Here is a 25,004-nt window from a genome sequence, read left to right on the forward strand (position 1 = left end):
AGAACAGAGTGGCGAGCGCAGTTCTGCAGAGATGAAGTAAGAGATTCAGCCTCTCTCGTACCTTTTCCCTTTGGAAAACCTTTTATACCAATTAAAGAAAAAAAAAAAAAAAGAGTCGCTCAATTTTGTCTGACTCTTCTAAGCTCCTCTGTCCATAGAATTCTCTAGGCAAGACTAGTCGGCGGGGGTGGGGCGGGGAGCCATTCCCTTCCCCAGGGAATCTTCCAGACCCAGGGATCGAACCCAGGTCTTCTGCATTAGACAGATTCCTTACCATCTGAGCCACCAGGGAAGCCCTATACCAATAGAAGGACCCCTTAGTTCTACAGCTCATAAACAAGTACTATAACATGAGTTAAGAACTGGGTAAAAGCGTGGACTTTAAGAGTCAAAAATGACCTGAGATGTCAGAAGTGCATTTCGAACTAATCCTCTGGTTCAGAGGAGTACAGAAAAATCCCATTTCCAAGTTGCTCTTTGTGGTGGCTCTCTCATATTTATGCAGCTGCAGGGCACGCTGACCTTTATGAGCCACGAATTTGGTAGAGTTTGGCTTTCTCCTATTGCCTGGATCTAGGGTGGATTTCTTTTTTTTAATTTCTTAAGAAAAAGGAGTATACATTTTCAATTCCCTTGATGCCTGAAGTCAAAAGATTTATTCTATTTTGTCAGAGGTCTGAAATATTATTGAGATCACAACATCTCTGAAGTAAAAATTTCAGAGTTAAGCTTAAATGTCTCATTTTATACTTATTTTCAGAATCTGCAAAATGCCAAGATGCCACTTCTTTTACAGAAGTTGGTTTGACAACGGCAATATTCAGTGGATTCGATGGAGAAAACTAGAAGAAAAAGTCTAAAGTTTAGAACACTGCTTTCTGTGGGCCCACTCACCACCCCCCATGACCACTACCATGGCCAAATCGGAATTAGAATTAAATTACAATAACAGGGCAGTGTTTTCAAAAGTTTCGAATCCTCAATACAAATTGTAACATTACTATGACTGCCTATCAAACTATACTGCTGTGGATCAAGACTTCCATTTCAACTGGCTTCTGTTGGCCTGAAAACTTAGACAAATGTAGCATCTGACTTCAGCTGGACAGTCTTTTCTTCAAGGCAAGGGAGACTTTTCAAACCAAACATAACATGTGGAAGGAAGACTGTTCCACATGTGCACGGGGAGCTTTCAACCCACATCTCTCAGTAAAACTGTCCCAGCAGAACAGTGCTTGAGCCGGATAAACCGAGAAGGGCTGAATGGTCACTGACCATGGAAAATGCTAAGGATGGTTTTAGAAGACTGGGAAGATAGCCCAGTATAAGCTGGCCCTTGAACAACCCAGGGGTTAATCCTCATATAATTTATAGCCAGCCCTCCATACCAGTGGTTTCTCTGCATCCTTGGATCCAACCAACTACAGATGTCTAGTGCTGTAGTGTTTACTACTGAAAAATATCCACTTCTAAGCGGACCTGTGCAGTTCAAACCCGTGTTGCTCAAGGGTCAACTGTACTTGGTTACCCTTTAGTCAAGTTACTATCTCCACTCACAGGAAACTAGCATTTTCGTAGTTCAGAAACAGCTGAAATCAACTAGTTCATGTGGTTGAACCCACCAGCAGGAAACTGGACACAATTAAAGGTAATTAATTGCCACAATTTTCTTCAATTTCCTTTCTTTCTGGTTGCACTGGATCTTTGCTGCTTTGTGTGGGCTTTCTCTAGCTGCGGCAAAGGGTGGCTTCTCTTGTTGCGGGGCATGGACTCTAGGGCCCACAGGATTCAGGAGTCGCGTCTCACAGGCTTGAGAGCACAGGCTCGGGAGCTGCGGCGCACAGGCTTACGTTGCTTCTCAGCACGTGAGATCTTTCCAGACCAGGGATGGAACCCGTCTGTCCCCTGCACTGGCAGGCGGATTCTTAGCCACCGCGGCACCAGCGAAGTCCTGCCACATTTTTCTGTTGGTGATCTAACTAGATTTTTGCTTCTTATAACCACTGGGCTTCCCACGTGGTGCAGTGGTAAAGATTCAGCCTGTCAATGCAGAAGATGCAAGACTCAGCTTCAATCCCTGGATCAGGAAGATCCCCTGGAGCAGGAAATGGCAACCCATGCCAGTCTTCTTGCCTGGAAAATTCCATGGACAGAGAAGCCGGGTGGGTTACAGTCCATGAGGTCGCAAAGAGTCAGACACGACTGAGTAACTCAATACACACAACCATTAGGGAAATGTGGTCTTTTGGAAAGAAGGGAATCAAGACTCAAAAAAACCATCACAGAAATTTTTATCAATAAAAATCTTCTGATGATCAGAAGCCTCGTAAGTTGTTTTCTAAGTATTCTGTTCACCAAACATCTGCTTTTATTTATTTGCTTGTTTTCCAAGACTCTGAATGTCACAAATAAGTCCTAGAAGATACATTTTCCTTCAGGCAGGAAGAAGAGAGAAGAAGGGGGAGTGCTGGCTTCCTGCTGTGCGGGAAAGGGTAAATGAAAAACTTCAGTCTCAGCTGAACTCCCCAGAACTCAACTTCCCATCTCAAAGGCAGGCCTTGATGAGGTGACCTCTAAAGTCCCTCCTGGCTCTAGCACTAACAATTTCTTGGAATCTGGTAACAGACCTTATTCTACCTATATCCACTTGCGTTTTACATCATCCTGCTGCCAAGCTCATAAATTATTTCACAGCCTGTAAGGAACAGCCATTAACTGTCACTGGACCTCAACCAAAATGAAAAAAAAAGAAAGAAAAAATCCAACCCTATTCACTATGTATAGCAAGTATTTTCGCAGAGGAGTATTATGCATCACACACCACACTTTCAAGAAGGCCTCCCATTCCCTCTGCCGTGGATCCTGGTCACACCACACAACTCTGGTTCTATTTCTCCCAAATGGATCGAACCCGTCTGGAGAGATCCTGTGAAGGAAACAATCTACAAGTTTTGCTGCTGCCTTCAAACTATGCAGACATTTTCATATCAGAATTCAAGGAACTGCTTCTGTTTTAAAAACCAGCATATTTCCCACACAAAGTGCTTTAATTGCTCAAATGTTAAAGCATTCTAAAAGACATACCAAAACACAATTTAAAAACTTGAATGATTTCTTTATTCAAATACAAGAAAAATAAATGAATTATTTCCAATGGAAATCAGACTGCAAACTGGCAGGCACAGCCCATGAACATGTGTATGTGGCCCACACAGTATTTTAAAATATTTGATTCAGTTGCCAGCATTTTCAGATGGGAAAATTTCACCTCAAACTCTTAAATGTCCTTCTCTTGAAAAATTGAAAACTATGACACCTCTAACACCCTCATTTCAGCAGCTAAAATCAAGAGGTGGCACATGCTAGTGCATTTATAGTAATTTAATTGAAGAATCAGAGAGTTGTCCCTTTTGGTGCTTTTTTCCTCTCAAATAAATGAACCAAACAATGAAGTTTACCATGGTCAAAGATGTTTGATGCATCAGTATCTCTCCCTTACTATCTCACCATGCCATAAATAATTCACTCCAGAACAAAATTGAGGCCTGGAGGCTCAGATGGCAAAGAGTCTGCCTGCAATGCAGGAGACTTGGGTTCGAACTCTGGGTCAGGAAGATCGCCTGGAGAAGGGAATGGCTACCCACTCCAATATTCTTGCCTGGGAAATCCCATGGACAGAGGAGCCTAGCGGGCTACAGTCTATGGGGTAGCAAAGAGCTGGACACAACTGAGTGACTAACACTTTAAAGACTGCAAAATTGCTAGTAAACCACAGTAAACCATGGCTCATAACTATTTTAAAGAGAACATGTAAGGTAAACTTCTATTTCTTATTAGTGTTATGGCTACATTAAGTTTGACATTTTTCTAATGGTAATTAAGTATAAGAATGCTTGCCATCAAGATTATATGAATTTATTTTCTTTTTCAAGGCATGTTATTGCTAGATACGTTTAGGTCTAATATAAGAGCTTTTCAAAATCTATAAACTTAACAATACATGAAAAAAAATAAAAGAACCTGCTACTCTTGCTAATCTTATGTCCTCTTTACTGAAAATAGTTGCTATATTCTCCTAATCAGGTCACAGTCATTTTAAAAGCCTTAATAGTTTGTCTCTATCCTGCATGAAAAGGACAGAGCAACTGATTTGACAAAACATTTCCCTAAATCTTGCCCTACCATGGATTCAAGTATCTCTTGTCAAGTGGAGATAAGGAGGCTCATTTCATGGGAGTATTATGTGCAAAATGGCATAAATCTTGACTCCTGGCAACATTTATATGTAGGGTATTTGTCTCCACAAACCATGAGATAAAAACTAACTGGACTAGAGATATAGATGATGAGATCAGACAAAGCTCTTCCCTCCCTCCCAGGAATGTGGTTAACAAAAGACCAAGGGAACACAAAGGGCAAACTCAGAGACACGGAAAAGGAACAGCATCCTGTTGCAACTCCGGGCTTGCAGTTGTTCAGAATGTTGCTAACATCTTTAATAGCTCTTCTTCTAAAGCATATTATCTTTCTCCATCAAAGGACAGCTGAGCCAAGGCCTGGGAGCATTTCTGATGATATGAGATCCTTTTACCATCACAAATTCATTCCCCTTGAATCCTGAGATCGTAAGTATAGGATTCCAAATTTAGAATATACATATGCTGCTCTCTATCCTAAGGAAGAAAATCATTATTAGCCCCTAAATTGAACTACAAAAGCAGAGCAACAATTCTTGCTTTATGTTGTGAAGGAAAAATGCACTTTTAAGTATCACTGATGCCAGCATTATTTCCTTCAGTGTGTCCATATGACCAAAATGTGCTTGCTACAAGGGTTTCTTTTATAAATAGAAACATAAAAAACAAACAGGCATTTCCTGTAATGATCTCCACCAGTAACAGGCATCGATTTTCAGCCCCAAAGATAAGATTTTCATAAATGACTTCTTCATACTCTTATAGAAACATTTCCCTCCCACAAGGATATCTGCAAAACTGCAAGCAGACTTAGAAATAATGCATCTGCTCTAACAGAGATCATAAGAATCTGCCATTCTGAAAAGTAGGTAGGCATGACAGAGGTCTGTTTAATCAAAGCTATAGTTTTTCCAGTAGTTCTGTAAGGATGTGAGAGTTGGACCATAAAGAAGGCTAAGGGCCAAAGAATTGATGCTTTTGAACTGTGGAGCGGAAGAAGACGCTTGAGAGTCCCTTGGACAAGGAGATCAAACCAGTCAATCCTAAAGGAAATCAACCCTGAATATTCATTGGAAGGACTGATGCTGAAGCTCCAATATTTTGGCCACCTGAGGCGAAGAGCTGACTCACTGGAAAAGACCCTGATGCTGGGAAAGACTGAAGGCAAAAGGAGAAGAGGGCAGCAGAGAATGAGATGGTTAGACAGCATCACTGACTCAACAGACATGAATTTGAACAAACTCCAGGAGATAGTGAAGGACAGGGAAGCCTCGTGTGCTGCAGCCCATGAGGTCAAGAAGAATCTGGCATGACTTAGCAACTGAACAACACAAGGAGTGACTTAGTGCTGCAAGTTTTAACTTAGCAAATCAGTCCATCTGGCAAGTGTGGCAGAGAGCTCTGGACTCACTGTGAGCTCTCATCAAGCTACCACTCTCTGGAACCAAGTGATGGGAGGAGACTGGGCTAAAGAAAAAGATCCTCACCTTCCTTTCCACCTTTGTACAGATCCTATGACTCTATAGCACTGTCGGCATTCAATTAAGCTCAATGATAAATACCGTATGTGAATAATATTTGTTTAAATTACCCATGAACTCAAAGTTCACAGCGAAAGTGAAAGTGAAGTCGCTCAGTTGTGTGTCCAACTCTTTGTGACCCCATGGACTGTAGCCTATCAGGGTCCTCTGTCCATGGGATTCTCCAGGCAAGAATACTGGAGTGGGTTGCCATTTCCTTCTCCAGGGGATCTTCCCCACCCAGGGATTAAACCCGGTCTCCCGCATTGCGGGGCAGACGCTTAACCATCTGAGCCACCAGGGAAACCCAAAGTCCACAGTAAGCACAGGTAAACAAGTCCTGGTACAGTGACTGTTCAATCTCTGGGCTCAAGCTTGGCTTTTTCTGATTATGATAGTGATGAAATGTTTAAAACATACAAAACATCTGTATACTCATTACCTAGCTTCATCAAACCATAGCTTTTCCCACCCATATACTTCACATCTTTTTTTTTTTTTTAAATCATAGATACATTTGAAGATCCCTGAGTACCTCTCTGATACCATTCCCCTACTTCCCCAGATCACCTTCCTAGTTTTAAAAACAAAATGAGATTGGAGTGTGCCTGGAATTTACTTCAAAATAGTTTGGGGGACTGATGGGTGGGGAAGAGAAGAGAAAAGGGGAACTAGATGAACTAAGACTGGTCTGGGTGATGACAGAACATTACAATGAACACTTCCATCCCTACTCTGTGTATGATAGTTTCCTCAACAAAAAAGTTTTCTAAAAATTGAGACAGACATCAGGTTGTAAATATCTCTAGACTATACTCCTAAAGGTTCCCTATTCAGTGCAATAGCCACTAGCCACATGTAGCTATTTAAAGCAAATGAATTAAACCAGACAAAAAATTTAATTCTGTAGTTGTACCAGTCATATTTCAAATGTTAAACAGCAATCTGTGGCTAGCAGCTGCCATAACTGATCAATGTAGTAGGAGAACATTTCCATTGTCATAGAAAGTTCTACCTGACTGCTCTGGTCTGCAGCCTAGGGTGGTATCTGGAACCTCTATTTGGTAAGAAGTATAACCAATAGTCAGACGACTTGGCCTTAAGAGCATCAAGTCTGAGTCCTGATCCGTCAAAATAGGGGCTGATGGGCTTGGATCAAGAATAATATCTAATCAAACTTCCTCACAATGTTATTTCAAAAATCACCTTTTACCCCATTGAAATCTTATCACAGGAAAAATATATGCAATTGCACAACTTCAACTAGGACATCACTGCTGTCTATGCAGTTGAGTTTAATGGTAAAGCCAATGTGCAAATTAGCAACATTTCAAATGTATATTTTGAAATATACATATATTTTGAAAAGACCAAAAAAACCCAACAAAACTGAAAAATGATTCCAGTTTTAGTTTGAAAAAAGGAGAAATCACACATTTCAGCTTCCAATTTATTAAGTTTCTCCTCCCACTACCTTTATTTTAGAATAGAAAAACAACTATTTACTTTAAAAAAAAACACTTAATTTTGGGATTAAAAATGTTGGGATTAAAAATTAAATCAAATTGCTGATGGAAGATTACCTAAGGTAAGTGGGGGGAATGAATGAAAAAATCCAGGCTGATGACTGACTATGGGCCAAGTTTTCATCTATATCTAAAGAGGTAATTTCTTCTTCCCAGACAGACTGAGTACATCTTTATTTTTATTTCTTTACTTTTTAATTTTGGACTATGCCATGTGGCAAGTGGGATCTTAGTTCAGGGATTGAACCCAGAGCATTGAGAGCACCCAAGTCCTAACCACTGGGCCACCAAGGAATTCCTTTCAAGATTTTGAATCTCAGTGACAGGGAGCTCCATTTGCCAAAAAAGATTTTTGGTTCTGGCTTGGTTTAGTGGGAGAATGAGAAGGAATAAGGTTTTGACATCTTCACTCATGCATGGTGCTGGCCCAGGTTCAGTGTCTATTGACTTAACGAAACAGGGAAACAGGAAAGACCTTTGAGGAATAAGGAAACAAAATCTTTAAGAAAGAAGAAGTAACATTTAGCAGTATCCCTAACTCCGCAATATGCCTACATAAATGTTTGTTATAGAAAGTCCCTGAGAATTCTCATCTCTCTCGCTCTGACTGGGTTATAAAATCCAATTTAGACTAAGGTCTCTTTAGCTATAAAAGCCAGCTTTGGAACGGCAGCTAGTGACAACAAATTAATTATCAGTCATTTCAATGGCTGATCTTAATTTCATATTCTGCCTTAAGTTCATAAAATACTTTAGCATTCTGTTTTCTGAATCAGGAAAATTTGATTACCAGCAACTAAAAGACTTCTTCAGCGGGCCAAGAGATAAAACTGTGCTTCAGGACCAACCAATATCCCCCAGGGGAGAAGTGATTCAAAGGCTGACTAAGGATTGGAAGAGTCTTTGAAAACAAAGAAGTACCTAATAGGTAAATAATCAAACCATTCCAGCGGTGGTGGCGTAGTCTCTGATTGCCCACCCACACAGAAAGTCAAACCAAATCTCAGGGTAGGAGCAAAGGTGACAAGTTCGGTGAGATTTGGAGAATGAATCCATTTGGCTTCTATGTTTCCAAATATCTCTTCCACATCAGAAACCACCTCTGAGCTAAGCTTCTACAAAGAGCCAGGATGATTTGAACAATTATCCTAAGAACTCCCGGGTAGATACATAAATTAATCTGGGCCCTTAAAATCTCCCAACATTAGTTAACGAAAAACTCTTTCAAGAATTGCGACCTCATTTTTCCAATCTTTATGGACAATGTAAGCTCCCAAATTTCTCTTTTTCAAAAAGTTTTAAGCTTTGGCCCAAGTTCACAGCCCAGGCATATATCAAAAACACTTTTCGTAGCTGAGTAATATTGTGAACTAGATAGCAAGTGGGAATTTGCTATGCGACACCGGGAGTTCAACCCAGTGCTCTCTGACAACCTAGAAGGGTGGGATGGGGTGGGAGATGGGAGGGAGAATCACAAGGGACATATTAGGTATACCTGTGGCTGATTCATGTTGATGGATGGCAGAAATCAACACAATATTGTAAAGCAATTATCCTCCAATTATAAAAAATTTTACCTTTCTAAACATATTTGAATAAAAAAAGGACATCATAAGAAAACACACACACACACACACACATCTTCCCTCATACACTCTGTATCTAGTTTCTGGGTAACAAAATATGTCACTGACTTGCAATCAGCATGATAAACAAGTTATAGCACAAACTAGGCTCCATGGACTCAGAAAAAGCACCTGCAAACTGGGGAGTATCAGAATCCCATTCCAAGGATCTAGGGAAGAAAATAATAGAAAAGTTTAGGTGACAGAGAGGCCTGTTTTCCTAAGACCAGTTTTTATAGAAGTTTGAAGTCTGACCTCTAGTAAACAGTAAAAATCTGATAAAAGATCAGTTTGTTGTGAACCTTTTTTTTTTTGACGTCCAGAGTTATGTTATGTTACAAAAGTAACATGGAAGCTCCCTCATCTGCATAACGCAAAAAAAGAGACACAAACCAGAAAACAAGGTGTTTTCACCCAGTTTTCCCCAAAATGCAGAAACCTGAGACAAGAGCGTGTGTACACGCAGCTATTTTGAAAAGTGATCCCAAGGAACAGGAGTGGGGACCTGGAATAGTTTAACAGAGAAAGAGGAAAATCATCCTAAAGGATGGAGACAGTCATCCCTGTGGGCTGGGGCCCACGTGGACCCTCTGAGGAGCCCTATCTATTGTGTTTCAGAATTGTCCAACTTAGTAACAAAAGACAGAAGTACTTCTCTACCAGCTTCCATCCCCAGCAGTCAAAGGTGGGCCCAGGGAATGCTAACAACCTTGGATATCCGGATTTGCATACAGGTCAGAATAGCTAAGCAGAACCCAAGCGGCTACAGCAGAAAAACTTGGGGAAGAAAGCTGCAGAGATGAGGTCTATGCCTGCCTGAGTTCAGCACAGCACAGCTGGAATTAAAGAGGACTACATCAGTGAAAGCACCAGGTGGACTAACTCATTTAATCCTGTAAACCTTTGAGCAAGGTACTGTAATTATCTGGGGCTTCCCAGGCAGCTCAGTGGTAAAGGATCTGCCTGCCGATGCAGGAAACACTGGTTTGATCCCTCGGTCCAGAAGATCCCCTGGAGAAGGCAACGGCAAAGCACTCCAGTATTCTTGCTTGGAAAATCCCACGGACAGAGGAACCTGGTGGACTTCCACCGTGGGATCACAAAGAGTCAGACATGGCTGAGCACACACTATAATTATTTCACATATGAGGACTGAGAGCTGGCCTGTCTAAGGTCATAAAGGAGGTCAAATGGCAGAGCTGATACCCAAGAACTCCTCCAGCAGTCTGGCTCTAGAGCCCACATTCTTAACCAAAACGCTGCATACAGTCCTCCATCCAAGTGGTCTGCAGGGACCACATCAGCGGCTGGGTGAATCTAGATACGGAGCGCAGACTACACTAGGCCATTCTATATAAGGGGCTTGAGCATCCGCATATTTGGGGGTCCACGGGGATCCTGGAACCAGTCCCCATGGACACTGAGGGACACAACCATACTAGTATCTCTCAGTAGAGAGAAAACAACACAAAGAAGAAGGGGGTCATAGATGTATCTGCGTTTAGGACAGACAGGCCTGGGGGAAAAAGGACTGATTTGGAAGCATCCTAAGGGAAATCAGCCTATCAAGCAGCTGGAAGTCCTAATGGCCTCAAAACCAGTTCCCAGAGAGCAGAGTCCCAGAGCTGGGGCCACCAGAGAGCAGCACAGAAGGTCTTTCAGAAGGTCACCGCCCAATCCCTTATCTGGTGATGATGCTACTTGGAAGTTCACTGTGAAAGAAGAGAAACAGTCACACTCTCAGCCTTCAGTTCGTCCCAGCTGAACACTTTCTCCCTCTCTCTTCAGTTTACAAAATCCAGCTGGAATCACAGAAATCAAACAGACCGAGAGAAATCACTACTGACAGGGAGACAATTTTACAAAATAAGGACACGTGGCTCTCCAGAAGACGCCCTGACTAGGAAGGGGAATGTGTTAGTCACTCAGTCATGTCTGACTCTTTGCAACCCCATGGACTGTAGCCCACCAGGCTCCTCCATCCATGGAATTCTCCAGGCAAGAATACTGGAGTGGGTTGCCATTTCCTTCTCCAGGGGATCTTCCCAACCCAGGGATCAAACCCTGTTTCCTACACTGCAGGTAGATTCTTCACTGTCTGAGCCACCAGGTATGGTGAAATCTCGCTATTGAACACCACCACTGGCCCTCCCTAGGGGAGGGCTGACTTCCCCCATCCCATCCAGCCTGGCCACGAGACCAGCAGAGCCCCTCTCTGCAGAAAACTATCCACCTCCATCCTGTTGAATTTAGAAATGACCATTTATTTTCGCCAGTGAGGTTCACATTGGAAGTGACTCATCCAAGAGCCTGGAAAGTCAGTTCAGGGTTCAGCCTGCCTATTTCTCCTCTGGTACCAGACTGGCAATGTCCAGAGAAGAGGACAGGACACTCCCTCAGCTGGGTCCAAAGGTCAGTTCAGCATGGAGCGGATCTCAGAGGAAGGAACAGACAGGGACCCTGCGTGAGAAAACAAACCTCTGCTGGGTAAGCCACCAGATCTTGGGAGCAGTTTGTTACCTCAACAGAATTGAGTCTCCCTAACCAACATGAACAGTAGGTCCGTATGCATGTTGGTTAAGAGCCATGGGTTCCAAAGCCAAGTTCTCCCACTAACTGGTTGTACCAGATCAGGTGAGTGATGACTTCTTTGTGCCTCAGTTTCCCTGCCTACATTACTTCTTAGGAACTGTGAGGATTAAGAGAGAACTGTCTTGACAGTAATTTAAACAGAAAACACTTAAAAAGTCAAGATGCTACACAGGTTTCCTGTACAGAGAAGTTGTGAGTCAAGCCTTTTCCTTGCAACAGCAGGTCTGAGTAAATTTAATGGGCACCCTTAATGAGATTCATGAAGTTTATACTGGCATGAAAATGGTACACAAAGGGAGATGAATAAAAAAGGATTAAGTCTTAGGAGGACCCTGGCTTTTAAGACGTTCCTCCTGTCTTCACAGGATCCAATGGGTTTTTAGTTTTCTTTAGGGACAACACACAATCTAAGGCGGAAGGAGTCCTAGCATTCTCCCCATCCCACCCTTTAGGACTCATCTGCTTCAGTGTCTAAGACTTTAGTTCTACCTTTTGAGGAAGAGCTCAATACAGACAACTAGACAGAGGAAGACCTGGTGATATTGTTACTGGATCCCTCCTCCTCTCCCTGCCCTTCCCATTCTTCCTCTGTTCTTTAAGGGCTAGATTTGGCCATGAAAGGAATCAACTCCCCTGAACCTTCCCTGAAAGCTGAAGAATTAGTGCTCTGAAGATTTTCAGTGTCTTCTATCAACCAAGTGCAAGAATCTGGGATATTGTAAGTTGCGGGGCGGCTGGACTGCATTGAAAATACTGAAAATGCTCTGCAGTCAATACCCATGTCCCGAAGAATGCACCACAAAAGTGATGTGGTCTCTTTCCATCACCTCCCCAGCCTCCTATCTGTCTACCAATCCCCCATCTTGAATGCTGATGTCCCTGCTACACTGGATATATCCTTCGGAGGCTCTGCCTCACCTCAGAGCTTTGCACACGCTGTTCCCTTGGCTTGGAACACTTTTCCCCACCTCGTTTTCCTTGCTAAATCCTAGTGCTTGCTCATCCTTTAGAGAAATTTGATGAGAGCAGCAGGAACAGCATCTCAAGTACCCACATCATAACCTCAGCACCTGCACAAAGAAACTGCACATGAAGTATCTGATAAAGCAGATGGATTAGCCAAGACGAAGCCAGATAAAGCCAAGAATGACTACTGATGCATTAGGGTGTTGAGAGTGGTTTTGTTTTTCCACTTTTAACCTATCTATATTACAGTGATTCTACTTCTATGACAAAAAAAAAAAAAAAAAAAGGTTAGAAAGTAAAAAAATTCATAAATTCTTTCCAAACGAATGTTAGTCATCAAAAGTAGACACATTTTATGTCTGTTTTCACAACAATCTTAATAATTTTTTTTTAAAAAGGCAGAAACGAAGCTGCCCCTTGTCAGACCCCAAAGATGCCCTTTTGGAGCGTGAAGTCATTCCTACTTGTCCAGCGCAGCCTGGCCCCTTCCATCAATACATCACACCCTGTCCTGCCATCCTAGCCCAACAGACAGACAAAGTACATCCACACAACTCAACCTCCTGCATCCTTTGACCTGAGTGACACGCTCACTCTCTCTCACTGGCGTGGATCTGAAAGAGGTGGCTCTGATGCCTGGTCATATCAGGCAACAGACCTGATTTCTACCTCCGGCCAGGCCTGAGATAATGCAAATTTGCTTCTTAGAGCACTAGCATTCTTTTTAGAAACCTGTCTGTTTCACCTTAGCTCCAGTTATGTTTCTCCATTCAACAGCAGCTGCACTGATGGGCTGCCAAGAGGCCTGAGTGGGTAGAAGAGGTATTGTTTAGTTGGAAGGGAGTTTTCTGTCAATCTGGATTAAAACTAACAACCCCAAAACAGAGGGGGTATCAATTATATTGCAAAGTAGTTCTCCTTGGGAAAAAGGATAGAAGCTTTAGACCTACTGGGTCTTTGCTTCAATAATGGTTCAGCTTGGCTGACCCCGGGTGAGACAGTCTAACTAAGGCTATGAAAGACAGTTCCCCAAAAATGATAAAATCCAAGAGCGGTCCCTACCCTGCTCCTCCCCCAACCAAGTGCAGGCCCTGCGAAGAGAAAGAGAGGCACAGAAAACCATAGCTGGCTCCACAAGGAGTCAAAACCCGAGCATCGTTATCAGTTGTGGCATCATCAATGAGTGGTAACAGACACTGAGTCTTCTGGTAATTAATCAAAGCAGGCCATCCGAATCATTCATTCTTTTGTCTGGACACAGACATATGGTGGCCCCTGTGAGAGCACTAAGCATCTGTTTCCTTCATTATATGAATGTCCAATTAGTCACACAGGGTCTTCCCAGGCACATAGTTTGGTTTATTTATTTTCTACATATATCCCCTCTTTTTTGAATTTCCTTTCCATTTATGTCACCACAGAGCACTGAATAGAATGCTATACAGTAGGTTCACATTAGTTATCTATTTTATTGTTGTTGTGGTTTAGTTGCTCAGTCACGTCTGACTCTTTTGTGACCCCATGGGCTGTGGCCCGCCAGGCTCCTCTGTCCATGGGATTTCCCAGGCAAGAACACTGGAGTGGGTTGCCATTCCTTTTTCCAAGGGATCTTCCCGACCCAGGGATCGAAAACATGTCTCCTGCATTGCAGGTAGATTCTTTACCACAGTGTATGTATGTTGATCCCAATCTCCCAATTAAACAGTCTGGTTTCTTAGCAACAATTTATATGGTATGGGTTATGCTTGCTGGTATAAACCTCAAAAAATGGATGAAAATAACACTCTAAGTACTGCTATATAAGGACAATGGGATTATGAGTAGCTTTGGTCTTTTAATCAATTTCTTGGGTCGATTTTTCATTGTGATGTAGAGACATCATTTCTAAAGTTATTTTAAAAGATAGAAAAATAATCCACAGCTTTCAAAAGATTTACTCCTTCTCCAGGTCCAACAACCAGAGACTTCCAAGTAGGGGCCACATCCTCAAGTCATAAAAATGGCAATTTTACTACAAGGGAAAATAACTTTTCACTGCCAGTCCTCACCCTCCAGCTGAAGACAGACCATATCTTAGGAACTGCCTATAAAAACCCTCAAACAGATAATAACCCTCAAACAGATAAGATCCTTCACCTGCATCATAGCTATTCACTCGGCAATAGGCACGTAATTTCCTTTCTCCCTAAATGGCTTACATACTCTGTTGAAGTTTGTTTCTGTAATACACACGGACACTAAATTTCAGAAAATAAAAGCTCCAGGTAAGAAGGAATTTCTCAGTTGTCCACTATTGTATCCCGAGCACGTAGAACAGTACTGGCACAGAGGAGGTGTTTAACAGTGTTAAGTGAGCTAATGAACAAACGTGATTTTCTATTCCTTTGGGTACAGTGAATAAACAAAAATTAAACGTGTTTCTTGAAAAAGTTTCTTGATATCACAGAAGACCCTTCACCATTGGGAAAGTTTAAACACTTCTATTAGGCATAACGCAGAAAATATTTCTGCATTGCAGAGGAGGCTGAACCAAATGACCTCTAAAACCCCTCTAAACCCCCAGACCCTATAACTTTATGAACACCACTCCCTGAGAGATCAGCTGCTTAAAGTCTGTTCCCAGGTAGAGTGAATTACCATGCTCTGATTAAAATAAAGTTAATAGCTGCCCTGGGACTTGGATGCCAAAATACTAACTCATCCAAAATGTGGACACATCCCTAGGGAAGAAATACTCTTGCTAATCACCAGTCACACTCTGGAAACAGCAGATGTGCCTCAGGGGCCTCTGAGAGCCAAATACAAAAACCATTCTTGGGAAAATGGCGCAGCTAGGGGTCGAGATCAAAATGGAAATAAACAGAATCGCACCAGACCGAAGCTCCTGTCGCCCAGCCAACAACAAATCCACTTGAGACGTCTCAGTTTAGCCTTGAAATTAAAATCGTTATAACTGAATGCAACCACTTCAGAAGACAGAAAATATTACCTCTGATATGTAAAGATTTTTGCTCAGTAAAATGCGTATTTACCTAAGATATCAGATTAAGATGTTCAAGTCCAAGAATGTCAGTCTCAAGTTGAGGGCAACTTATTTTGACTGAACTTTTCTTCAATCTGAATGAGAGAGACGGTCTGTAGGGAAAGGAGATGTGTTCATGGTTTCCTAAACAACTAAAAAAAAAAAACACAAAACTAATTCTAAAGGACTAACTAGGGACATTCTATCCACAATCAACTTCTAAGTAATTCTTTTTTCTCAACACACCCTTCCCTTCTTTTGTTCAAATCACAGACTAGATGAGGGAAAAGGAGGGAGCAACTAATTCTACCATCAAGGACTCTGTATAGAGGCCTTGGGGCTGAGTTAGGAGACTCTTTTGCGTTCACTGGGGTTGTTCTGAAGACCTAAGGGCAAATACTACACTAAGACAGTAACCGAATGAACAAAGTGAAACCCTTCAACAATTCCTTGCAAGCTGCCTGAAAAGACTTTGTAACTTTGTAGTCAACTCCTGATCACCCCTACCACAACTTGATCCAAAAAAAGTCTTCTGTTTTCAAACTGTAAGTAATTTAATCTTAATTCTAGTGACAACAGGGAATGTGCAGAGAAAGCAGTCACCTCCTCTGTGCACATATACTTTGTAAAGTCACCTCTGTTTTTGAATGAGCAAGGTCTTACACAAGAATTCTGAGGGATTAAGTTCACATCTGGTTGGCAGACCTGGTGTTGGATATGATTACGGCCACACAACTGAGTCTTAAATCCACATACTGTTCCTATTTAGCTGACATATATGAACTAACTAATTTATAGAAAATGTGCGGCAAATTATTTCTTCCACCTCCCCCTTGCCCCAAGAATGCACCAGCAATAGGTGTCACTGAAGGCATCCTCCCCCTACACACACAGAATATTTGCATTCCTAGCCACTGTCCAATTACCTTGTTATTTTAGTTATCTGAATCACTGCTCTGGAAATGAGAGAGAGAGAGAGTGAGTGTGAGTGAGTGAGTGTGTGAGTGAGTGTGTGAGTGTGTGTGTGTGTGTGTCTTGGGGAAGGGGGTAGGGTAGGCGGATGGGGGTGGTAATTTAACCAGATGAACTTGACCTCTCTGGACCTCAATTTTCTCACCAGCAAAATAAAGGGATCAGCCCGGAGACTTTGCAAATTCCCTCAGTAACAACAATCTATGACCACTAATTATCAAGAGGAGGCCTGAATTCTGAAGAGTATGTCATTAAATATTAGAGTTTAAAATGCCTAGAAGACCTACAGTTACGCTTCAATACGACCAACTGCACTTGTTCCGACGGTGGAGAATGCCTTTGAAAACACCTCTGGCAGCTGAACCACCAAACCGGGTTAGAACCCGGAGAGGGACTCCGCTAAATGAAAAGGAAGGGGTGCAAAAAAAGAGGGTATCTGGGGGAGGAGTTGCAAGAAGAACCGGGGGGGGGGGGGTCCTAAGAGCACAGTCTTGCGTTTTGCACTTCTGGGTTTTCAGAGCTTCCAGGATCTCCCGGAGACTTGGGTCTATACCTACAAACCCTCTGCAGCCACCACCTGCAGCTCCACAGCGGTGAGCAGGCGAAGAGGAAAGGAACCGGCGGTGACGGAGCGGGAAGAGCCTCTCTGAGAGAGCCCACAAAGCCCGTGGGACGAAAATGGACTTTGAAGAGCGACAAAGAAAGGGGGAAAGAGAAAGAAAAAGGACTCCGCCTTCCCCACCCGGCTCTGCTCCTTTCAGTTAAAAAAAAAAAGGAAAAGGCCGTCGCCGCCCCTTCCCTTCGCCCTTCACCCGGGATGCGGAGCCCGGCTGAAGCCGCGCCCTTGAAGTCCCGCTGCCATCCAGGCCGGCTCCGGAGTCGCCCACTGAGCCCTGCACCCCCGCCCCGCCCGCTAGCCCGCGGCCTGAGCATCCCCCTCCCTCCCTCCCCGGCTCCCTCGCCCCAGTCTCGGGGCACCCGATTCTCCACGCACCCGCCATCCCTTCCTCTTCCCGCGCCCCCGCCTCCGGCCTTCCAACCGCAGAGCGCTTTAAGACTTCCACCCACCCGGACAAGGGGGCCCTTTGAAAACTTTGTGTGTGTATCTAGGGCTTTTGTCCACATCCTGGGCAGGGCCCGGTTACCGGCGTGGGTGCCGGAGGGTGTCCGGAATCTCTCAAGGCACTGGGGAAGCCACCACGGAAATCCCTCTCCTTTATTTTTGAGCCGGCTTCTGCCACCCTAAGACACGGCGCTTGGACTAACAATTCCCACGCCCTGGTCGCCCCTCGGCGCGGGGGAGCCGGGAGGAAAGCCCCGCACCCGGCGCCTTTCTCCACCGCCACGAGAGAAAAGGTGTGCGCGGGGAGAGGGAGGCAGCCGAGAAACACCGTGGCCAAAACGACCCTGTTAAAAAATAAAAAAACAGGAAAGGGGTCCTTTTTCTCCCACATCCCCAGAACCGGGGCGATCCACTGTTGCATCACGTAGTAGCCGAGCCTCCCGGCTCCTCGCCCTCCCCTTCGCCCCAGACGCGCGCCCAAATTCATGCACACACCCAGAGCCACCGCCGCAGCCGTCCCGCGCCCCCGCCCCGGCCCCCGGGGTCCCCGCCGATACCCTCCCGCCCAGCGGGAGCCCCCCACCCCCACCAGCGCCGGAGGAGAGGCGGACGAGGAAAGCGAGGCCCCAGCACTCACAGATGGTCTCCCCACGGCCACGGCCATCGCGGCGGCGGCGGCGGCTCTGGCTGCGCCCGGGTGCTCTCCGCCAACACTAGCGGCTGCTGCTCGGGCTCGAGCTCCGGCTCCGGCTCGCCACCCCCGCGCCTCCCTCGCGGCTGCGCTCTGCTTGCGCCCGGATCCCGCGCGCCACTAGCAGCATCTGCTGCCCCCACGCCGCCGCCCCTCCCGCTTTATTAGAGCAACATGGCCACCCGCCTGGAAGGGACCATTTGCTTCCCCAGGAAGGGGTGTGAGCCGGCGCGCCCTGGCTGAGGCGGTGGGAGGGAGGATGGAGGGCGGGTCTCCAGCCCGGGTCAGCCAGCCCCGGCCGCCGGGCTCGCCCTCCCCGAATGGAGCGATCGGCTCCGAAAGGACCCGCTCCGGTGCCACCGGGAGCGCCCCCCAAGCCTGTGCGCTGGCCGCCACCCCCCGTTCCACCACGTGCTGAAGTCCGAGTAAAAGCCAGGGCGCTGAGGTCCCAGCCCTGGGTCCCGCCACGCGCTTCCCCAAGCTGGTGGCTGGAGGGGCTGCGTAGAGGGAGACGGGCTCCTGGGGCGAGACAGGTCCACGCGGACAGCATCTCGCCGAGAGTTAGCCCCGGGCAAGCACGCTCCCCTCGGAGGAACTGGCTTGAAAGGGGAGCGGGTCACTAGGGAGAGCGGCGGGCGACCGAGGTAGGGCTGGGCAGACCCCCGCGAGGGGAGAGATGCCCCTCCACAATTCTTTTCTCCTAAGGGAGAGACTCAAAGGCAGGCAGCTGGAAGCTGTCACTGTCGCGTGCGGCCGGATAGGCGACCCCACCGGAGAGGAAGAGGCCGGAGGAGTTGCAGCCGTGCACCGCTAACCACCGCCTGCCAGAGAGGAAGAAAAGGACGCCCCAGCCGGAGAACGAAAGCAGCTGCTGACTGCCCTAGAGCGTGGGGGCCGAGGCCTCCCCCGGGTGTAACCGGAGAGCTGGACACAAGTGACTGCGCGGCCGGCCTTTTTTGATCGCTGGAGACCCGACCCCACGACCCGGAGGCGGGCGCGCAGGGCGGCGGCGGCGCCAGGCGGGTGACCCTGGAGCGGGTGCGACTGGAGACTGCTTTGCGGTGGGGAAGGGTTTTTCCCGGAGGTGTTGGGGCATTGCTGCGTGTCTGTGCCGCGGGAAGAACGACCGAGTCCCGCTGCACGCGGGGCGGCGCGGCGCCTCGGCCAGGGCTGGGCGGCGAGGTGTGTTTGGAGTGCTGTAGATGTGGGGTCGCGGTGGCGGGGGGGCCCTGACGACACGGTGATCGAGGATAGCGACCGGTCGGGGAGAGGGAAGCCACTGGATCCCAGCGTGGGGAAGGTGTGGTGAGGCGATGAAGGGCTGTCTGTGATCAGCCCACGGGATTGCGCCCTTGGGGAAATCCTGGGCCTATTGAATTAGATGAAAAGACAAACCGCCTCTTCAGACTGGGGCGCCTCAGAGTCTGAGCTGAGACTTCAACTACCCGGGTTTCTCGCGGCCTTGGGTCTGCCGCTCCAGCTGCCTCTGCCCCCAACGGTGCAGGACTCAAACTCGCTGCGCCACCTTTGCCCAAGTGTTGAGTGGGCGTCCCGCTGCTGCGAGACAGACACTGGTTTGCCCCGGGAGGGGTCGAGGGGCTAGAGGCAACCCAGGGTGAAGTCCACCCGCAGGGATGGGATGGACAGCCGGGAATGAGAGAATAGGATGAAAGAGCTCTCAGTGAAAGGACTTCCCAGGTGGTTCAAGTGATGAAGAACCCGCCTGCCAATTCAGGAGCCCCTGTTCCATCCCGGGATGGAGAAGATCCCCTGGAGGGAGAAATAGCAATCCATTCCAGTTTTCTTGCTGGAAAATCCCACAGACAGAGGAGCCTGGCTGGCGAGCGAAGGGGGGGCGGGGGGGGGGGGTGTGTTGCAGAGAGTTGGACAGGACTTGAACACACACTCGATGAAAGAAAGATGAGCAGCTCCTCAGTCTGTAGCCCAGACCCTCAGAGCACTAACCTCTTCATTTCTGACCAGTGTCTTCCCCTAGGCTTCAGCTCTTTGGAAGACAAGACCACTGCTTTATGTCAAGCAGACGTGAGGCACCCTATGTACTGAGTTAGGATTACCAGGTACATGGGTACTGTGCAAAGGGAGGGGGAATATATACTTGATCCACACTCTCTGTGGTATATGGACATTCGGTTCCTTCTCCTGGAGGAAGGATTTAAGAGCAACACTGCCCTGGACCAGAGGTCTCAGGTGAACCCGATGAAAAGATGCTCCAGGAGCTGTCAACCCCATAAGGGCAGCTGCAAACCAGCTCTCCATTTTGTGTTATATTGACCAAACCAGACTGCAGGGTTTTACTAATTGTTTTTAATTTTATTGACATTTTGTTTGCAAATGCTTATATTGAAAGGGGCCAAAGGTAGCTCAGATGGTAAGGCGTCTGCTACAATGCGGGAGACCCGGGTTTGATCCCTGGGTTGGGAAGATCCCCTGGAGAAGGAAATAGCAACCCACTCCAGTATTCTTGCCTGGAAAATCCCTGGACCTAGGACCCTGGTAGGCTACAGTCCAGGGGTCACAAAGAGTCGGACACGACTGAGGGACTTCACCTTCTTTCACCTATATTGAAAACAACTGATAATGTGAACTCCCTGACTTTGTTAGTAGGTTATTTTATGCTCCTCACTAAAGCTCAAAGTCGTTTATTCCAAAGTTTCATCTGTTTGAGGGAACTCTTTCAGGATAAAATCATCAGTTAACCGAGTTTCTGCCTGAATTTTTTCACTGATGAGGGCAGTGCCTTAAACTGCCCCCCTCCTTGTTTTTTTGGCAGGTAGGCATAAATATATTTAATAAATGTACAACTTAAGTCCTTTCAACCAAGGAATGCTGTTTCAGAATTTCATTTCTTATTATGAAGTTATTTATGTATCATTCTACAATCAGACTGGGCTTCCCTGGTGGCTCAGATGGTAAAGAATCTGCCTGCAGTGCAGGAGACCCAGGTTTGATCCCTGGGTTGAGAAGATCTCCCGGAGAAGGGAATGGCAACCCACTCCAGTATTCTTGCCTGGAGAATTCCATGGACAGAGGAGCCTGGTGGACTATAGTCCATGCAGTTGCAAAGAGTCAGACATGACTGGGCAACCAAGCATAACAACAACTCCAACCTGACTACCTAGATCCAAAATCCTGGCTTTACTGCTTGACAGCTGTGTGACCTTGGGCAAATTACTTAGCATTTCAGTGCTTCAATTTTCTCATCTTTAAAACCTGTTTAGTGATCGTTCCTCCCTAGTAGAGTTGCTAAGGGCTTAGATTACCTTTCTAATTCTGCCCAGCACTGTGCTAGCAACTAAAAAACTATTTTTTAATAGGATGCCTCTCTGACTCTTAACCCGTACACAGTCTGCTGAGAGACAGATGTTGAAGAACTCTAATAAATAGGTCAAATCCTAGAAAAGATATATCAATTATGGGATTTCAAAGCACAGTAGAAGGAGCCATTCACTCTGCCTGTCAGAACAGGAAAGGCTTCACCAAAGAGGTGGAGGGGAGAGGGCAAGGAAGACATTCCAAACAAGGGGTGAGAATGAGCAAAGATTTAGTGGCTTCAGGGGTAATGATGCTGTGGCGAGGACAGGTACTTTGGCATTTGCTAGTATGTAGGAGGGAGCCTGGTAGAGTGGGGAGCACACAGCACTCCGTATTATCACTTACCAGCTTTGTCACATTGAGCATGTTAGCCTTTCTTCATCTCATTTTTTTCCTATTGCAAAATAAGGTAGTAACTGTGAGTCCTGATACAGGCTATCCATGTTCCTGCCCCCAAGAGAGCCTGAACGTAAAGGGCTTTCTTTCCCTTAGGTTCAGTTAGCTGAGTTTGGGCAATGCGGAGCAACAGCAATACAGCAGAGGAGTCTGGTTACTTATTCCCCTAGGCTCCCTTGCTATGGGATGACTGCAAGCTGGCTACTTCTTTTTTTTTTTTTTTTTTTTAGTTGGAGGCTAATTACTTCACAACATTTCAGTGGGTTTTGTCATACATTGATATGGCTACTTCTGAAGCTCACAGTGACTAGGTTTTTCTAGGGTAACCCAGGGTAACCTGGAGGAGGGATGGCAATTCACTCCAGTATTCTTGCTATTGTTCAAACTTTCTAGAAACTTTTGAGACTGAAAAACAGCATTGGTACCATTAGTAACTACACTAGGACAATAGGCAAAAACCAGGACTTATGGTCACCCTAGCTATTTTTATAAGACATTATTAATTGAAAGATGATCATCCTAATACACATCTTTTACTGGAGTATGAGTGTCTCAAGGCAAGAGTGCTTATTTGTGTTACATGAAGTCTGATATATTCAGTAAACATTGAGCTGTATTGGAATAGAGATGAGACTATTCCTTCTCCGGGGGATCTTCCTGACCCAGGGATCAAACCGCGTCCCTTACATCTCCTGCATTGGCAGGCGGATTCCTTACCACTAGCACTACCTGGGAAGCCCGCACACATAAAGTCTGATACATTCAATAAATGTTGAATTGCATTGGAATAGAGATGAGGCTAGGGGTTACAAAAGACTGTTATTGCCATACTAAAGATTTAGAAAAGATTTCCTGATGCTGGGAATGATTGAGGGCAGGAGGAGAAGGGGTGACAATTGGATGGCATCATCAACTCAGTGGACATGAGTTTGAGCAAACTCCGGGAGACAGTGAAGGACAGGGAAGCCTGGCGTGCTGCAGGCCATGGGGTCACAATAAGTCGGACACGACTGAGAGGCTGAACAACACCACAAATACAGACAGACGTAAATTAACAGTTACTCAGGACTGAAGTGGTAGAGAAGTCATAACTAAGTAATAACTAAGGGGTATGGAATTTTTTTTTTTTAAATGATAAAAATGTTCTAAAATCTATCATGGTGACATGTAAGGTTCCAGTTGTTCTGTTCTGTATCAGCAGTAAGTATATTCAGTTTTTAAATTTTTAGTCATTCTAGTCATTTTTCAGGGGTACCTCAATGTTCTTTTAATTTGCATTTCTCTGGTGAATGATGGTGCTGACAGTCTTTCCATTTGCTTCTTGGACAGTAAAGAAACTGCTGACAATGTGGGAGACCGTGGTTTAATCCCTGGGTTGGGAAGATCCCCTGGAGAAGGGCAGGGCAACCCACTCCAGTATTCTTGCCTGGAAAATTCCATGGATGGAGGAGCCTGGTGGGTTCCAGCCCATGGGGTCGCAAAGAGTCATACATGACTGAGTGACTAACACTTTTGCTTTCATACCTTCTTGGGTTATGTGGGGTTTTTTGCTGTTTCTTATTAAACTGAGTTACTTTATTTTTTATTCTTATGCTTGCTGTATGTTTTACACATATTTCTAAGGTTTGTCATTTCATTTTCTTAATAGAGCAGAAAGTTTTATTTGATGGAGTATAACTGGTTTTTTTTCTTTTATGGATTGTGCTCTTGGTGTTTAAGAAATCTGTCAAATCTTTGTTTTTTCTAGAAGTCTATAGTTTTTGTCTTTACATTTAAGTCTATGCATGGTTTTGAGTTAATTTTTGTATATTGTGTGAGATATGGATGAAAGTTTATTTTCTGACATATCCAATTTTTCCAGCTTCAGATATTGGAAAGATTATCCTTTCTCCACTGAATTGCCTTTGTACCTTAGTCAAAAATTGACTAAGCATATATATGCTTGTCTAGACTAATTTCTATTCTGTCTATTGGTCAATGTATCTGTCCTTCTGCCAATACCACGCTGCCTTGGTTTCTGTAGCTTTCTAGTAAGTCTTGAAATGAGGAAATATGAACTCTCCAACTTTATTCTCTTTCTAAATCACTTTGGCTAATCTAAATTGTTTGCCTCTCTATATACATTTTATAATCTTGTAAAGTCATACCAAAAAATCATGATGGGATTTATTTCGGATTGCATTAAATCTATAGAATCACTTGGGAGAATTAACATCTTAACACTATCGAATCTTTCAATCCATGAACATGATATTTATTCCCCCTGCTTGCTTTTTTTAATATTTTGATTTCAGAATACAGGTTTTACATGTATTTTTTGTTTTTTTTCCAACAGTTTTATCAAAATACAATTCACATGCCAGCTTGTTGTTATTCAGTCGCTAAGTCATGTCTGACTCTCTGTGACCACATGGACTGCAGCAGGCCAGGCTCCTCTGTCTTCCACCATCTCCCAGAGTTTGCTCAAACTCATGTCCATCGAGTCAGTGATGCCATCCAACCATCTCATTTTCTGTTGTCCCCTTCTCCTCCCGCCTTCAATCTTTCCCAGCATCAGGGTCTTTTCCAATGAGTCAGTTCCTCCCATCAGGTGGCCAAAGTATTGGAGCTTCAGCTTCAGCATTCATTCATTCATTCCTTCCAATGAATATTCAAGGCTGATTTCCTTTGGGATTGACTGATTTGATCTTGCTGTCTAAGGGACTCTCAAGAGTCTTCTCCAGCACCACAACACTCACGCTTTTTTATGGTCCAACTCTCACATCTGTACATGCACATATCATACAATTTACTCATTTAAAGTAAACAATTCAATGTTTTTTTTTTAATAGATTCACCAGTTCCAGTCTCACAATTTCCTCCCTTTGTTTTCCTTCAGTCCTAAGGGTGATAATGATTTCTTAATTTTATTAGTCTTTGGGTGCCTTGCCATCCCTTATTTGTTTGACTTCAGTGCATCTCAAATTTTAGTACATGTGAATCACGTGGAGATCCTGTTAAAATGCAGATTCTAAAACCAGTAGGTCTGGTGTGGGACCTGATACTCTTTGGGTCTGTCAGTCTCCCAGGTGATGCTGACGCTGCTGATTTAGTGATTATACT

General features: G+C 45.0%; 1 protein-coding gene across 3 annotated transcripts in view; it reads right to left on the bottom strand.

The window, feature by feature from the left end:
• SEPTIN11 (septin 11) overlaps positions 1 to 18,328 on the bottom strand; it is a 93,628-nt gene extending 75,300 nt beyond the window's left edge. For 2 of the 3 annotated variants that reach the window (XM_043906407.1, XM_043906406.1), the window contains exon 1: positions 18,120 to 18,326. In XM_043906407.1, coding sequence (XP_043762342.1) covers positions 18,120 to 18,146 — 27 coding nt within the window. In that variant the 5' untranslated portion in view covers positions 18,147 to 18,326. Of the gene's footprint in view, positions 1 to 18,119 lie in introns of all 3 variants that reach the window. The other variant, XM_043906405.1, reaches the window with a different exon arrangement.
• Between the last annotated feature and the right edge of the window lie 6,676 nt (positions 18,329 to 25,004).

The sequence above is a fragment of the Cervus elaphus genome, chromosome 6 (assembly GCF_910594005.1).
Source record: "Cervus elaphus chromosome 6, mCerEla1.1, whole genome shotgun sequence".
NCBI lineage: Eukaryota > Metazoa > Chordata > Mammalia > Artiodactyla > Cervidae > Cervus > Cervus elaphus.